The following is a 16,326-nucleotide window of genomic DNA, read 5'->3' as shown; positions in this document are numbered from 1 at the left end:
CCAAATCTCCTATCCAACCATAAAGCATGCATTGGCACAACTTCTAAGTGAAAATATGATTAATAATTATTTATTTCCAAAAATTATAATATATTCAATACTTGTGGTCAAATGATAAAATATAATTAATTATTATTGTTTTCAATTGCTCTACGGATATGATGATAAATCCATAGATATAAAACATATTTAGTCCTTATAGACAGAGGAAAAAATTACATTTTCAAATTTTTTGTTAATTTATTTTCCCCAAATATCTTCATGAAATCTCCATAAATCTACTGATAACACAAAAAATTGTGATTTTGAATGTAAGAAGTGTAGATCAACATAAATTTAAACATTCAAGAAAAAAAATCACAAGATATTATAAAAATTTGAAAAAACATAACTATTTTTGCCATATTTTTTCAAAATTTGGAAAATCTTAAAAAAAAATAATGATTCGCACTTGTGTCTTGCAAATCTAGCACTCTAGGAATGAGGTTTGGAGTTTGAGTCGTTTAGGAGAGAAAGAAGGCTTATTTTATGTAAAAGAAACTTATTTCCCCCCATGTTTTCAATTTTTGGTCGTATCTTTTTCGTCGATACACTACCAACATGCCCCAATACACCCCCAATACGCCCCGATATAGTCCGATACGCATAAAAAAAGACGAGACACTCAATTTCCATGCATATCCCTTATCTATTTTTCAAAGATACGATACGATATGCCCCGTATCGGGCGTATCGTATCAAAATTTTACCTTGGTGATGACCTTGTTGTTTGAAACTTTTGATCATGGACTGAAGCCTTCGGGTTTGAATTCCCATAGATTGGGCGCCTTGTAAATGGTAGTCCACACCATCCACCAAGAAGTCCATTGTCATCCTACTCTAATAACACACTACAAGCGCTAATTGGACAAGCCAATGAATGCCCAATACAATGTCACCCTTGAAAATGGCAATGGATGTAAGTCAGTTCAGAGCAAATAACCATGGACTTCGATGATTACCTCCTTGCATATTCTTGAACAAGGGATGCTTTGTCCATTTGCAACCCAAACTCTGAAGGTATGGGTCTATTGTATAATTAGACTCAACTGCTTGGAGAGGTCTTCAGATATAAAGTTTAGCGCATTGCCACTATTGATCAATACCGATACTATTCTACTTGGCATCGTGCCTTCCACCCTCATTGTTTAGTTAGACAATGTATGCCCTTAGCTCCAATCAGCTTGATGTACATTATGACATTTATTGCAAATGAATAAAGTATATATTTGATTCATGTTATATTGGTGTGTTTCTGTGTAACACCCTTAAACTTGACACTTATGAGACTCATGTTAGTTTAGAATCTTCACAGCTGTTGGATAGATCTTGGGAGATTTATCTTGCCAAGGCTTACACTGATGTGCCGCGTGCTGCCAAGTTGGTTGGGGTGGCTTGTCTCAACTGCCAGGGTGAGACCTGAGGTACATGTAGTGTGGGTTTTCTTGTAACCCTAAACTGGACCAAATTCCAGTGAGATCCTTAGAGGGGGTTGAAACCTGGGTATGTTAGGGCAGTCCGAGAATTGAGTGGGTGATCATAGTGACAAGATCAACCCCTTTGTCAGACAAAGTGAATGATCGGGGAATGCACTCTCTCTGATGGAAACCTAAACTGTAGGCATTTGATTTCAAATTGTTGAGATTTGTTTTTACAAAATATATTTATATAGAGATATACATATATATTATGGTTTCACAAAATGTTTGCAAAAAGGTTTTAATTCCCGAGATCCATGTGAGTAGAGAGAGCAACACTATACCTTACAGCCGAGGGAGAGGTCCTCTCTTGTCGAGCAGTGTATGATCATTAAAGGCTGAGAGGCTAAGTGTAAGACCATTTAGGGATAATAAACCTGATGGGCTAACCTCACACCTGCCCACAATCCTTGGGCTTTCATAAGATGACTGAACCCAATGACCATTTAGTGTAAATGTTGGGCCCATTAAGAGACCATAGTGATGGACTCAGGGGTTCACTGTACTCAACAGTGAATTCGGCCATGCCTTGTAACAGAGGCTAGGCTGAACCGATGTGGCTTATGTGGAGATCAATGACAGGGTCCCACGCCATAGCCAAGCTAACCAACATTAAAGGAAGTGAGCCTGAAAGCTTAATGGGCCTAAAGCCCATTTCAAACTGGGTTAATTGGATTAATTAAATAAGGGGCGAATCTGGGTATGGATCAACAAATAAGGATAAGAGGATAACTCTTATCCACTTAAAGATTCCAGATCCAAATAAAGATTTGGATTAGGAGACTTCTATATGGATTAGGAGAAGTTGATCCTGATCTGCAGATAAGATAAGGGATAAGCCTTATCACTTAAAGAGTCCAGATCCAAATAAAGATTTGGATCAAGAAACTCTAATCAGATTAGGAGATCAACTCTTTAAGGTCTATATAAAGGAGGAGGGAGAACTGGAATAAGACACAGTTTGACTGACCTTTTTGCATTCAGTTCTCTCTCTGTTCTTGCCGCCCTACCCTGTTCGATCTCCACCTCTTGGAGTGATCAAGATTGGATCTTGATATTGTTTCTTGGTGGAAGAAACAATCTTGAAGTTGTGCTCACATCCCTACACAATTCTTGCTGAAGAATCCACTTGCTGATCCTACCTCACCCAAAGTTGTGTCATCTTCAATGGAGGAAGGATTTGGTACCCTCTTTGGGCGTGAACACTTACATTGGGAGGAGCTTTTCGCATGGATTCCATATCAGGTATTCCTCTCCCTAATCTTGGTTTCAAATTTTGTCCGGTTTGTTTCAAGAACGAACCTTGAAAAATGCAGTTTTTCTAAATTAGGGAATAGGATTCCCAGATGGGAAAAAGAAATTTTTGAAATTTCGCCCAGCCACCCTGCACGTTTCGACCATCCATATGATGGATCTCCCATCCCTTCATATTCATGGTGAGTTGGTTCCACTAAGCGCATTTAGTAAAATTTCCAACAAGGCAGGACACGTTTCCAAAACTTGGCTCTCCATAGTTCCCTCATCATCCATTTGTAGTAAATAGGCTTGTTGAGCTTTACATTTATGGCCAGGCCCAAATTTCTCATTGCAGTTATAGGAGAAGCCTTGTTCCTGATGATTTGCATTTCAGTCCAAGAGAGTTTCTTGAAGGGCACCAATGCTTAGGAAAGTGCGCTGAAGTCTTGGATTTGTGATATTATTGACCTAGACTATATCGGCTCAATCTTGGGAGGGTTTTTTATTGGAGGACCAAACCATCCTATTTTCCTCAATTGATTTATCTTCTCCTATATCTCTACAAGTCTGGTGGTAGCCATAATAGAGGAGGGCTGCATGCTTTTCATCTCTACAAGTCTGATGGCCGCCGAGGAAGCATCCAAGCAGGAATGTTTCTAGCCAACTGTGTACTTGGTTTGCTAGTTTTTCAAAATTCTTGTTGGTATTTCCGGAAAGTAATCCATTTGTAGTGCTTGGGCAGGGCTTCGTCATGATTCTCAAACCCTGTTGGACCAAATCACACACACAGAACTTTGGTGGAGTCTGCCCACGAGACCTGATGCTTGAACCATTGAAACCAGGTTACAGCCTCGCCTTCCAAGTGGAATGAAGCAACTAGGACGCACTGGTGGCTTGGGTCTCGTGAAATTCAAAGTACCACTCGGCCTTAAAAATCTAGGAAATTGGATTGTCCCCTGCGTATCTAGGAAAATTGAGTTTTCCAAATCAAAGAATGGGTTGTTTGTGTTCTCGACCGGTGATTTCCTGATCTCCTTCCAAGTTGTTGTCTATGGTGCTTCTTCCTATCTGAGCTAATATAGCATTCAGGGATTCTTTGATGTTTTGGAGATCGTTGGTAACTTTGTGCAGGCCAATTTCCATATGATCAAACCTGTCTTCCATGGTATTTGACCAAGTGCGTGGCATTAGCTCCGATACCAAATGTTGGGCTTCTGCCCAACTCAGACACTACTTCGAGAAAGTGTCATCTCCTGAAATCGAGAGAGAGAGAGAGAGAGAGAGAGGGAGGGAGCAGAAAATGAATCGAACTCAAGGTAAGCCTTTTATTCCTCAACTAACTTATTTAGTTTTGTACACTGACAGCTGTAGTGGCTCAAGAATCAAGATCAAGACCCACTTAGTTAGTTTGCTGTTCAACAGATTTAAACCCACGTTTTTCCTTTCTTGTGTAGACCATCTGAATAATGAGTTTGCTCTGTTTTTTGGTTTCTAGCAAAGCCACAATACATCAAGTCAGACATGGAACATGATCCATGTTGGAATTTACTATATTTTCAATTTCTTATGAATTGAATTGACTACAAGAAAACCAAATAACAGTGAATATTGCATATAAACATGCATTACATTACTAATTTCAGAATACTATTACTTTCAATCATAACCAATAAAAGATATCACTTTTAAACTGAATCATCAACACTCTATCATCATCATCATCATCATCATCATCTTATTCCTCAACTAACTTATTTAGTTTTGTACACTGACAGCTGTAGTGGTTCAAGAATCAAGATCAAGACCCACTTAGTTAGTTTGCTGTTCAACAGATTTAAACCCACGTTTTTCCTTTCTTGTGTAGACCATCTGAATAATGAGTTTGCTCTGTTTTTTGGTTTCTAGCAAAGCCACAATACATCAAGTCAGGCCTGGAACATGATCCATGTTGGAATTTACTATATTTTCAATTTCTTATGAATTGAATTGACTACAAGAAAACCAAATAACAGTGAATATTGCATATAAACATGCATTACATTACTAATTTCAGAATACTATTACTTTCAATCATAACCAATAAAAGATATCACTTTTAAACTGAATCATCAACACTCTATCATCATCATCATCATCATCTAATTCCCATCCAACACTATGGGGTCAGCTACATGAATGCACATAATCACTCTATGTTTTACTTTCTGACTGCTTTTTGCATAACAAAAGAAAAGGGAAAGGCTTCACAAAGAAATAATTGATCCAGTAATACATTCTGAAGAAATAAGTGATCCGTTACAAAGAAAAAAGGAAAAAGGGAAAATATCCAGCAGCTTGAAACATGATTTACAACATAAAAGAGTTTTACCGTCATTTCAGCAAGACGCTTGTATGCAAGGGCCAAAACTCGAGACCCTTGACGTGTATATTTCTTGTATGTCTGGACATACGTGAAAGGCAAATCAATCAGCCGATCCTGAATGGTTTCTGGTGCACCCTGAAACAATAGAAACATCTTGAAAACAAATAGAGTTTGCTCCAGTATAAGAAGAGTTGATGACATTATTTTCCATTTAAAAATGACCACTATATCATTCCTCCTATTTCCAACAGAAAACGAAATCCTACTAAAATGCAGTAAAAACACATATAAAGAATATAAATTAGACTGGGCTTTCTTCTAACTAGTCAACAACATAAGATTTTTCAGACTTTTATTTGAATTAAGTATGTCACAATTACAAGTGTAGTGTTAGGAGTATTTTGTAGATATCTGTAATGTATTGCTGATTTTCAACTCCCCCCAATCTTTAAGCAACAAATGCACATGTTCTTCTAGCCAAGAATGCTCATTTTTACCAAGTATCCCTGTTCGATCTGAAACTAACAAATCCTTAATGGGACAATGGATAATGCATCTTTAGATTGTGAAGGTCAATTGTGCAAGAGCTATTTCTTGTGGATTACATATTTTCTGCCCAATTTGGAGTAAAAATTCTAAGCTTGAAAGAATGGCCCATGGAAACAATTAACCCTCTGCATGACCATAGAAGCTTAATAGAATATATTAGTTTTTATTGATGTAAACTTGGAAGTCATGAACAAATAGACCAGCATAAATTTCAAGTATCAATGATTTTTGTCCATGTTCTTCCTTGTTTTAACAGTCATAATCAGTTTTTAGAAAACCAGACCGGACAAGCTGGTTGGACAGGTTAACCAACCAGTATAACTGGAGAACCAATCCCGGTTTTATAAAACTGTTCTGGTCACTAAATAAATGGAAATTTAAAAATGTTAACGGCAAGATTTGAACCAATGAACCTTCCTTTATTTGTATTTTTTGTTACAATTAATCCATTTATTTATTTTCGTTCATATATGCCTCAAACATATTTTAAAGAAAATGTGAGTTGAGAGGCTTGAACCCTCCCTGATCATTTGCTTTAAAAGGTAAAGAAGTAACAATTTATTTATCCCCCGCATTCTTCTTTTCAATGTTCAACCTCTAATTTGAACGTTGGTCATAATACTAGATGGTAATTGGCACATCTTTATATCTAAATACCTCTGTTAACAATGCACAGCCTGCACATGAAATTAAAATTAACCAACAAACCTTCACAAAAGCAAAAAATTCCTCCTGAACACGAACAACCACTGCCATTCTCTTTAAGTAAGATGCAAAATGATATCTATGTACAATCTGCACAGCATGGCCACCTCCCCTACAAATGCAAAGCAGATAAAAAATGTTATGGAGGGAAATAGTTGACGAATACAAAGGCAGAGGTCTCATATGCCCTTTTTCCCTTGTTTCTATAACATTTTCATTATAAATAGCAGCACTAGTATTAGAAAAAGTAGCAAGTTAAGTGACCAGGTAGTTCACATAAACCTAATTCACAGAGCCCCTTCTTTTCTTTTTCTTTTGATTTTTTTTATGTTCTTTTACTTAGGTTTTTTTTTCTAAAAATGAAAATTTGAAGAGGAAAACCATCAACCTGGACGACAAAGATTCAATTGCAACAATGCAATCAAGATATAGAAGATCAAACCAAGTCACAGCTAGGAACCCATGGCATTTCAAATCTCTATGACTCAGAAGAGCCTTCAAAATTTCCAATCACTGTTATGCACAGATAGATGCAGGGAAAATCTTAAATTTATTTCTGATACAAGATGGAGTTTCTTAAGTTAAATAACTGGGTAAATTTGGAATTAATTACATTGCTTTCCAATCATGCCATGGTTGTTGAACTGAAAACGAGAACAAATACAACTAACATATAGGAAATATATATATATATATATACACACACACACACACAGTAAGAAAATAGACCAACTATAGAAACTACATATGGTAGGCACAAAATATAAATGGCAATTAATATAGCCCCAAAACCTTTCTAATGTGTACTGGTGCATGCACTTACCACCATAACCATATATCATCATGCTAAATTGCTAATACAATTCAAATGTACCAACTACAGAACTACTGATCAAGGAAGGAAATTAATAATACAGCTTACCTCTTAGGCATCAACTTCTCATCAGAAGTATAAATCCAATCTATAGCTTTAAGTGCAGCCTTTTCAAGAGGATCGCCAACCTATAATTCAACAGTGGATTTTGAGAAAATTATAGAATTCTAAATTAGGAAACCATGACATGATTCTTTTCCATATTCAACCATATCTAGTGGATTTTCCATATTCTTTTCCACAAAAAAAAAAAAACAATTTGGCTCTTAGGGTTAAGCAATCAAGAATACTCTCAGTCAGGATCTACCTTGAGGTGCAACAAAACAATACTATCTTATAATACTATGCTTCAGTTTTTCTAGGCAATCAGTTTAGCACATTGATAGGTCAGCCCTTTACAATTTTACAAATCAGGTACATAACTGTAGAAAATAAAACAAAAATGTTTATTTTTAGATAGTAGAGTAGCATCCAAATCAATAGCATTGGACTGGTTGCAATGTTGGTCAACTAATTACTGCCTATCCCACTTAAGGAACAAGGACAAGGGTGGGATTCATTGGATTAAGAGATTTGGAGAAAGCTTAGGTTTACTCCTAGGGTATAGCCATCAATCTTACAAGAAACTTGGGGCTTGTGAACCCAGAGCTCCAACTAAATTAGGAGATGGTGATATTTTTGGGTGTTGAATCAGTTTCACATGATAGTAGCATGTTTTATCCTATGAATGAAGGAATTAACCTAATATATTTCATAATTAATAAAATTGAAAGATCAGCAGAGAGATTAAGAATAAGGAAAGGAAAGATGACAATGAATGAAAGAATAAGAAGTTGGTGCTTCTCAGACATGTTCTTTCAAGCTTGCCTATCCGCCTTCTTGCCGCCACCAATGTTCCCAAAGGTGTCATTAGACGGATTGAAGCTATTATGGCTAATTTTCTTTGGCCAGATTCTAATCTGGAGGGTAAGCATCATTGGATCATTTGGAGTAAGATTTTCCACCCCCTAATTGAAGGCGGCTCCATATTCGAAGCCTAGAAGCTTCAAATTGTTTCAGATTAAAATCTCTTTGGCGCTGCTTCACTCAACCGTCTCTTTGGGCCTCCTTTTTTAATGCCAAATATTTCCAGAACAACCATGTCCACCTAGCAAAGCTGCCTATTCGAAGTTCCTATACTGGTAGAGCTTCTTAATGTGGTTGATGACCATGATTCAGTTGATATCTCTCTCCAGATTTGTGATGTGCTTAACACTGATGGCAGTTGGGATCTTAGTAGGGTGGACGACTGTCTATCTATAGAGCTCATAACCAAATCCAATCTAGTGGAACTCGGACTTCTAATCAAGACAGGTTTGTTTGGTTGCAGAATTCAGATGGTGCTTTTACCACAGCTTGGGAATTTATAAGAGGAAGGAATCCCTCCATGGATGTATTTCGGTGGATTTGGAACGATAAGGTTCCTTTGAAAATAACTTCTGCCGGAAGCTCTATAAACGTAAGGTTGCAGTTGATGCTGAAATTCAACAAATTGGAATTCCTTTGCTGTCAAAATGTTCTTGCTGTAAGTCTCTCTCAATTAATCTCTTGACCACCTTTTCTATTCATGGTGCTTCAGCAAGAAAGGTTTAGACTTTCTTCAGTATAACCTTGGGGTAGAAATCTTTGATTCCAATTCTATTAACTCAAGGCTGCTACTTGCCCACTTATCATAATATCATTTGCAAGGAAATTTGGAAAGAACGGAATAGAAGAAGTCAAGAAGATGGGATGGGAAATTTTCTTGCTCTGAATTTGTTATTTACCAAGTTAAAAAGTGGCTTCCAGAGATTTTCAGACCCTAAGTTGTATATCTATCATCCGGACTTCTTGTGTATATCTATGATCCAGACCCTAAGTTGTATAGATTTTCAGAGGGGTAAGGTTTTTATGCCCCCACCCCCTCATAGGTTCTTTTTTTGGAATTAATAAACCAACCCTCCACTGGGAGTAAATTTTTGGGATTAAAAAAAACTAATGAGAAGGAAACAAAGAATATGATGCCTATTTATATGGACAAAACAAATTAAAATGGGAATACTGCCCCTGCTGACAATATTAGAATAAAAACATAACAGCAGATAATGAAGAGAAAATCATTAACATAATTAGGGTGGATACACCTCAAGTGGGTTTAGAAGAAAATATTGGGGAAACTTAGAAGGATTAATCCAAGAAAATCCAAATTGCAAAGTTATTCTAGGGGAAATCTTCACCAAACAACATAGATAAGTGATGGTAGAAGTGTGTATTACAAATGGAGGAGAAATAAAGAAGAAAATAGACAACCAATAATTAGGTGGAAATAACTAAAACAAAAACTAGCATATTTTAAAGGCAAGCTAATAGAAGAAGGAAAATGGAATTTTGATGGGAAGACTAATCCTATGTGACACCAAATGGCTAATAACATAAAGAAAGTAGCAATGGGCATTTTACTATTACTTGGTGTAATGCTAAAATCTTAAGCTGTCAAGCGTGACAACAAGGATTCGAGTCTAAGAGCAGCCACTTTGTGGTGAAATGATAAACTATGCACTAAAGAGAAAGAAAATGGAATTTATAAACTAGCAAAGATAAGAGATAGTAAAGATAGAGATTTAAACCATTTTAAGTACGCTAAATTGGAATATCAAAGAATCTTGGTAAAAGATGGGAAAATCAAGGAAAGATGGAAAAACTATTTTGAAAAATCAGTAAACGAAGAACATTTAGTGGGTGCTAACACTAACAGTGTTAAAAATAACATGTACCATCGTAGAAATAGAATTACTTTAGTGAAGCATGTTCCAAATAAAATGAAGGAAAAGGCATTGAGATTTGTAGGAACGTAATAAAGTGTGGAACTGTAAGAGCCAGTTAGGTTTATTATGGATGACTAAACTATTTACTAAGATAATGAAGGAAAAGATGCTCAATGAATGGAGAAATAGCACTATGGTTCCTATATTTAAAAACAAATTTAATACATAATGTTCTAATAACTATTACAGGATTAAACTCATGAGCTATACTGTGAAACTTTGGGAGAAAATAATTGATCAAATGTTACAACATCAGCAAATCTCAGAGAACAATTTTCAATTTATGCTAGGGGCAACAATGGAAGCAGTCTTATGAGATGATTTGTAGAAATTTTAAGAGAAATGAAGAGAGATCTTCATATGATGGATGTTCAAAACGAAAGGAGTGCCAATTAGGTATGTGGACCTAATCAAGGTTATGTGTGAGAGTGTAAAAATCAATGTTAGAACACTTGTATGAGAGACAGACATTAAATACATTTACAATGGGTCTTCACAAAGGTTCAGCCTTTATCTCTTATTTATTTGCACAAGTCAAAGATAGATGAACTAAACATATTAAGGAGGAAGCCCCATGGTGGTGTTGTTTACTGATGACATTTTTAATTGGTGAAGCTAATCTTGGATTAAATGTAAATATAGTTTTATGGACTAATATCTTTTATTGGAGGCCAATATATAACTTAATAGGGGTGAAAATCAAGGTACACTTATTGAAGTTAAATATATAACTTAATTTGACCTTTTTTGGCAAGGTTTAGAATGTTGGTGTCCATGGAAATGACAGTCATCAAAATCTAGGACAAACAACCAAAATGTCAAAAATGTTGAATAGAAATGTTGTAAAAAGTATAGACAGTGTGAAAAATATTGTGAAATATGTGAAGAGATGCAATGATATTGTGTAAAGTGATAAAATAAGCATTGATATACCCTTGTAGACAATTATCTTATTAAAAACCATCACACAAAGTGAAGAAGTAAACTTCAAGAGTTCACAGTTAACACCCAAAACAGCATTATTTTTTTTGTTAAGAATTATAATTTGCAATCATTATTAAAATTTCTCTTAATTTTATTTTAGACATTCTATGTCAATTTTTTTGGTAATCCTATTTACCATTTTATGGAGTATGGAGTATGGAGTATGGAGTATGGAGTATGGACAAGTTTACCTATTTATAATTGAAAATAAAATTATATCTTATCAATAATGTAGGGTCTGCTTGGTTCACAGTCAGAATTAAAATCTGAATGGTCTATTACTTGTATGGTTCAGACAGGAATCAGAATCAGAATTGAAATCATCTGGAATAGGATCTATTCCCAAGGGGGCAAAGGGAATGACCTTTCTCTCAAATGAGGGAATAAATTCCACAAGAAATGGGAATGGGATTCTGATTCTACCCAACCAAACAGTTGGAATCAGCATTTACCATTTCGATTCTGATCCAGAGCCCTATTCCCGTGAACCAAATAGGCCATTAATATCTCATTTGTATGAAATAAAACTTCATGTATGCATCTCATTTTATTCTAGTAAAAGACTAGTTTATTCCTTAATATTCTTTGTTTATTTGTATCTTAAGTATTATGTTTAAACTAAGAATTGTCCTGTTTACAAGTTTATCATTTTTTGCTTAAATTCAATTCTAATTTGTTATAAATTTTAATTTTATACTAAAATAACAGAATTAAATTACATAAATTTAAATTGAAAACAAGAATTAAAACATATAAACTATTAAATATAATTTTATTATTCTGAAAAAATATAAACATTTATTAATTTTATTATGCGAAAATTTTGTATTTATAAAATTAGTCTTACTCTAAAAAGCAATTAATGTAATTCTTTGTTTTTATTTTTGTTATTTCTTTTTATGGATATTTTATCTCAAATATTACGTTTAAATTACTGCTTTCTTGTTATTTGTTCATTTTTTCCATTTTCTTTTGTAATGATGGTCTATAAAATTTTTGTAGAACTTCATGTATTAATGCATGAGCTCATAGTTTTCAAGGAACCAAGGCGAGGCTGGGCGTTTTCAAGGAACCAAGGCGAGGCTGGGCGACAGGGGGGCGCCTTGTTGCCTACTCGCCTAGGCAGGCACCTAGGCGTTGCATAGGCAATGGATTTTTTTAAGTGAAAAATACATATCCAAGGTAGTTCCCTAGGTTCCATAACCATCTTTCCTTAATAACTATCCATAATTTTCATAAGAAAATTATAAACTTCATGTTTATGCCTAGAGAACCAACATATTTATGAGAAGAAAACTAAGAAAGAAAAGAAATTTCAATAAATATGGGGACTGAACCCCTATTTTTGTTATAGGAAAAGACGAAAAGAAATGATGGAAGATGTGGAGGAAGAAATGTGTTGATTAGACATAACTTTAAGGTTTTCCCTTATTGGTTCAAATTCAGAAGTCTTTGAGGGTTCATTACAGCAGTTAGCAATGTTTGTGTTGATTAAACCCTAACAAATAAGAAAATAATAAAAAGAAATTAGTTTAAAAACACAAAAAAATGAATATTTTTGTTTAATAATGTCTATTTTATAATTATAATCTCAAAAATTTAGCAATATAAAAGTATTTTATAAGACAGTATACAAAACTGCTAGGCGACTGGGTGAGGCGAGCCTCCAAGGGCGCCTTGTCGCCTAGGCGTCGTGACTAGACCTATTCATGGGCCGGGCTCGAGTCGGGATTTTTTGACAAATCCCGAGCCCGGCCTGAAACACAGTCGAGCTTGCTGTTTTGGGCCCGAGGTCAGGCCCGCAGGCCTAATTACATGTCCAAGCCCGACCGGGATGCGGGCCGGGCCATCGCGCTACCCGGCCCATGAACAAGACTAGTCGTGACAACTCTGCATGAGCTTTTATTATAAATTATTAAGGATTCTATTTTAATGTTTTATTCTGACAATCTCCAATATTACCATAGAACTTCAAGTACAGTAACATGTTTATAGATCATCTAGGCTTTCATACACCATCATGTATGGTAGCTGGGCTTGCAGCTACCATAAACGAAAGTTAAACATGAAGACGAAGCATCCAGCAATGCCCATAAACGGTAAAAAAATACAAAAAAAAAAACAAAGAGAAAGAGAAGTTGCAGCTACCAAGATGTAGCTACTATTCTTGTGTAACAAGCAGGATTAAATAGTGTCACTGCAGTACTTTTCACCAAGCAGTCCGTAAAACACTAGAGGCAGTGTTCTAGCAATATCAAAACCACTAGGGTCTAAACTGAGATCCTCTGGTTTTTGTGTAAACCAGGGAAGAGCAGGAGAAAGAACTAAGCTGCCTTTATTAATTCCAAAAGAAACTGCCATAAAATATGTTCTACCTGTCTTAAAATAAACCTTATTGTACTTAGATTTGAAAAATAACTCTAAGTTGAACTAACAGTGATGCTTTATGGCTGGTATCGCCTCTTTGAGAAAGCACTTTAGCCATCTTGGAGTGGTCCTATTGTTTAAAGAATCGACTTCTGGCCAGCTCAGGGTCTGATGGAGATTGGATGGGCTGCATTTTATTATTTTGGGGTAGCAAGGATTGATGCTTTGCATCACTCACCCCCCCCCCCACCTTGAAAAGAACTCCTCCGTGAGTTCAGTGTGTTATGCTCACCATAACAGAGTGAGAAAGATGCTGCACATTGAAAGTATCGGTAATTAGTACGATTAGCCAACTCAACAAGATCTGCTGCATATTTATGTTGGTTAACAAAGTAACCACGAGAGTTAAGAGTCACTTTGAAGCCCAAAAAGTAAGTCAACAAGATCTGCTGCATATTAATAATCCCTGCCTAATCATTCCATGTGATGATAATATCAACATATGGTAGAAGCACTGCCAACTTCCATAATGACAGTGAATCTCTCAAACCAGGTTCTGCTTAAGACCATATAAGGATCACTTGAGACGACAAACAAGTTAAGGGTTGCCACAATACTCAGGACAAGGCTCCATATACAAAATTTCCTACCACTCCCCATGAAAAAAGGCATTCTTCACATTTATCCTATGAATCTCTCATTGTTTAACTACAGAAATAGCGCGGAGTAATCAAAAAGCAGTCATCTTTGCAAGCAGAGCAAATATTTCATCATAATCTATTCCATACTCCTGCATATAACCTTGGGCAACAAGATGCCTTTATACCTATTAGGCTCGCATTATCCAACCTTGCCAAATAAACCCATTGGCTATACCAATGATAAAAGCATTAGGAGGCAAGACAAGCTCCCAAGAGTCATTTTTTAGAAGAACCTAAAGTTCTGTGTCCAAGGCATTTTCTTAATGAGGGATGGCTGCAATTTGCTGGTGAGACTTGGGAATATTTTTAGAAGACAACACAGCAGAAAAGTAAATCTGGTTTAAAAGAAAACAATAGTAGCCAAGAGGTCAAGATACTCTAACACTGTGTTTGGTTTGAAGGAAATGTAGGGAAAGGAAGGGAAAGGTAGGGAAACATTTACAAAACTTGTATAGGTTACCACCCTACATTTCCCTTCTTTTCCCTACTTTTTCATTCAAACCAAACACAGCCTAAAGGAATAACATAAGGTAAGAGAAAAAGATGCAGTAGACATAGATGGAGGTATAAAGGAACTTAAAGGAGTCAATAAATTAGGATAACCACAGTCTAGTGATGAAGAAGAGGCTTAGGTGCTAAAGCAAGCAGTCACTTATGTAAGAAGGTCAAAAAAGGCTTCAAAATAGATGTAGATGCTTCTGAAGAATCTAAATAGTCAAAGCTATATAACAACTAAAGAAGGAACAGATAACATAACAATATGTTTTTACTGATAAAAAAAATAACATAACAATATGTTCAAAGAAAGAGATATTCTCAAGAAAGATAACATTGCAAGAATAGACAAATGCAACGAAATTTAGGATCATAACAAAGAAAAACCCTTGTGATCAAGACTATAGCCCACAAAAGAACACAAAGAAGCTTGAGCAATTAGCTTAGTGTGTTCTTGTCAAGGAAGGACAAAAAAGACACAACCAAATACATGAAGTATTGATGAGTGTAAATGACAACTGAAAAGAACTTGAAAAGGAGAAGAATTATCCAAAATTGATGAGGAAAGTAGGTTTATAAAGTAAAAAACAATGGTGTCCGCCTCCACCCAAAACCAAAAGGTACAAGAAAATCTTGCAAAAGGGCTCTCACAACACTCAAGATATGCTTATTCTTTCATTCTACCATTCCATTTTGTTGTTGAGTACTAAGAGAAGATTTTTTTGATTGAAGGCCTTATTGCTTAAGTAGTTTTGGAAGTCTTCATCAAAATATTCTCAATCTGAATCAGAGCATGGGATGCATATATTGGTTTTGAAATGAGTAGAAACCCGAGCAAGAAAAAGTTAAGAGGTGGAAAAAACTCCTGGGTTCTTGTAGAGAAAGTAAATCCAAGTGAAGTGGCGACAAACATCAATAAAACTCTCAAAGTATTTGTAACCCAATCTAGAGACAACTAAAGACAACCAAATATCACTATACATTAACTAAAATGGTATAGTTGCATGCTCATTACAAGAAGGAAATAGTAAAACATGGCTCTTAGGCGAGCAACATGTAATGCAAGCTTTATTAGTATCTTTAAAAAAAAATGAAGATGACAATTACCAAAACAAACAACTATGCCTATTAGAGGAGTTGGGTTTAAGAGACTGACCAACAAAAGCCCTTGTCAGATGATTTGAGGCACCAGAGTCAATAAAGAAAGATAATTAGGTCAAGAACAAAGAACCAAAAATTACGAGATTTACTGAACAAGCCAATAGTTGAGAAAATAAAAGAAAAAGCCAAGGACATGAAGTAACCACCTTCACCAACAATGAAGCAATAGTGGATGAGCCAAATGAACCCTCTATAAGAGTTTGATATAACTTATGTGAGCCCTCCTTTTGACTGCACCCACCCCTCTTAGGGCTCGCTAGGACAGTCTATAATGATATGCCCTTACTACTTGTAGTAAGTTTAGGGATTCTTCTTCTTACAATGTAAAACTGCATGCCTGAATTCCTTGCATTCCTAACACTATACCCAAGAAAAACCTTTCTTGCCCTTGGATCTAGTTACATGAGAAACAACATCAAAATTAGGATTCCTCTTCCCATCAAATGTAGTTTGAGTAACCAACCTGGTTTCATCTCCCAAAAGCTTTCCCAAGAAAAGTATCCAGGTCTAGTAGAGTCTCCATATTGAGTGT

At 35.7% G+C, this 16,326-nt stretch overlaps 1 protein-coding gene across 3 annotated transcripts in view; it reads right to left on the bottom strand.

Annotated features, from left to right (window-relative positions):
- The window catches only part of PDR2 (phosphate deficiency response 2), an 84,709-nt gene that overhangs the window by 28,585 nt on the left and 39,798 nt on the right, over window positions 1-16,326 (bottom strand). For all 3 annotated transcript variants that reach the window (XM_088978556.1, XM_088978554.1, XM_088978555.1), the window contains exons 14-16: window positions 7,292-7,371; window positions 6,373-6,481; window positions 5,122-5,250 (exon numbers count right to left, since the gene is read on the bottom strand). In XM_088978556.1, the coding sequence (XP_088834682.1) occupies window positions 5,122-5,250; window positions 6,373-6,481; window positions 7,292-7,371 (318 nt within the window). The remainder of the gene's footprint in view (window positions 1-5,121; window positions 5,251-6,372; window positions 6,482-7,291; window positions 7,372-16,326) is intronic.

This window comes from Nelumbo lutea, chromosome 3 (assembly GCF_056320005.1).
Source record: "Nelumbo lutea isolate HS-2025 chromosome 3, American lotus-T2T, whole genome shotgun sequence".
Classification (NCBI taxonomy): Eukaryota; Viridiplantae; Streptophyta; class Magnoliopsida; order Proteales; family Nelumbonaceae; genus Nelumbo; species Nelumbo lutea.
The sequence above is the reverse complement of the archived record's forward strand: the minus strand, read 5'-3'. Positions and strand labels throughout refer to the sequence as shown.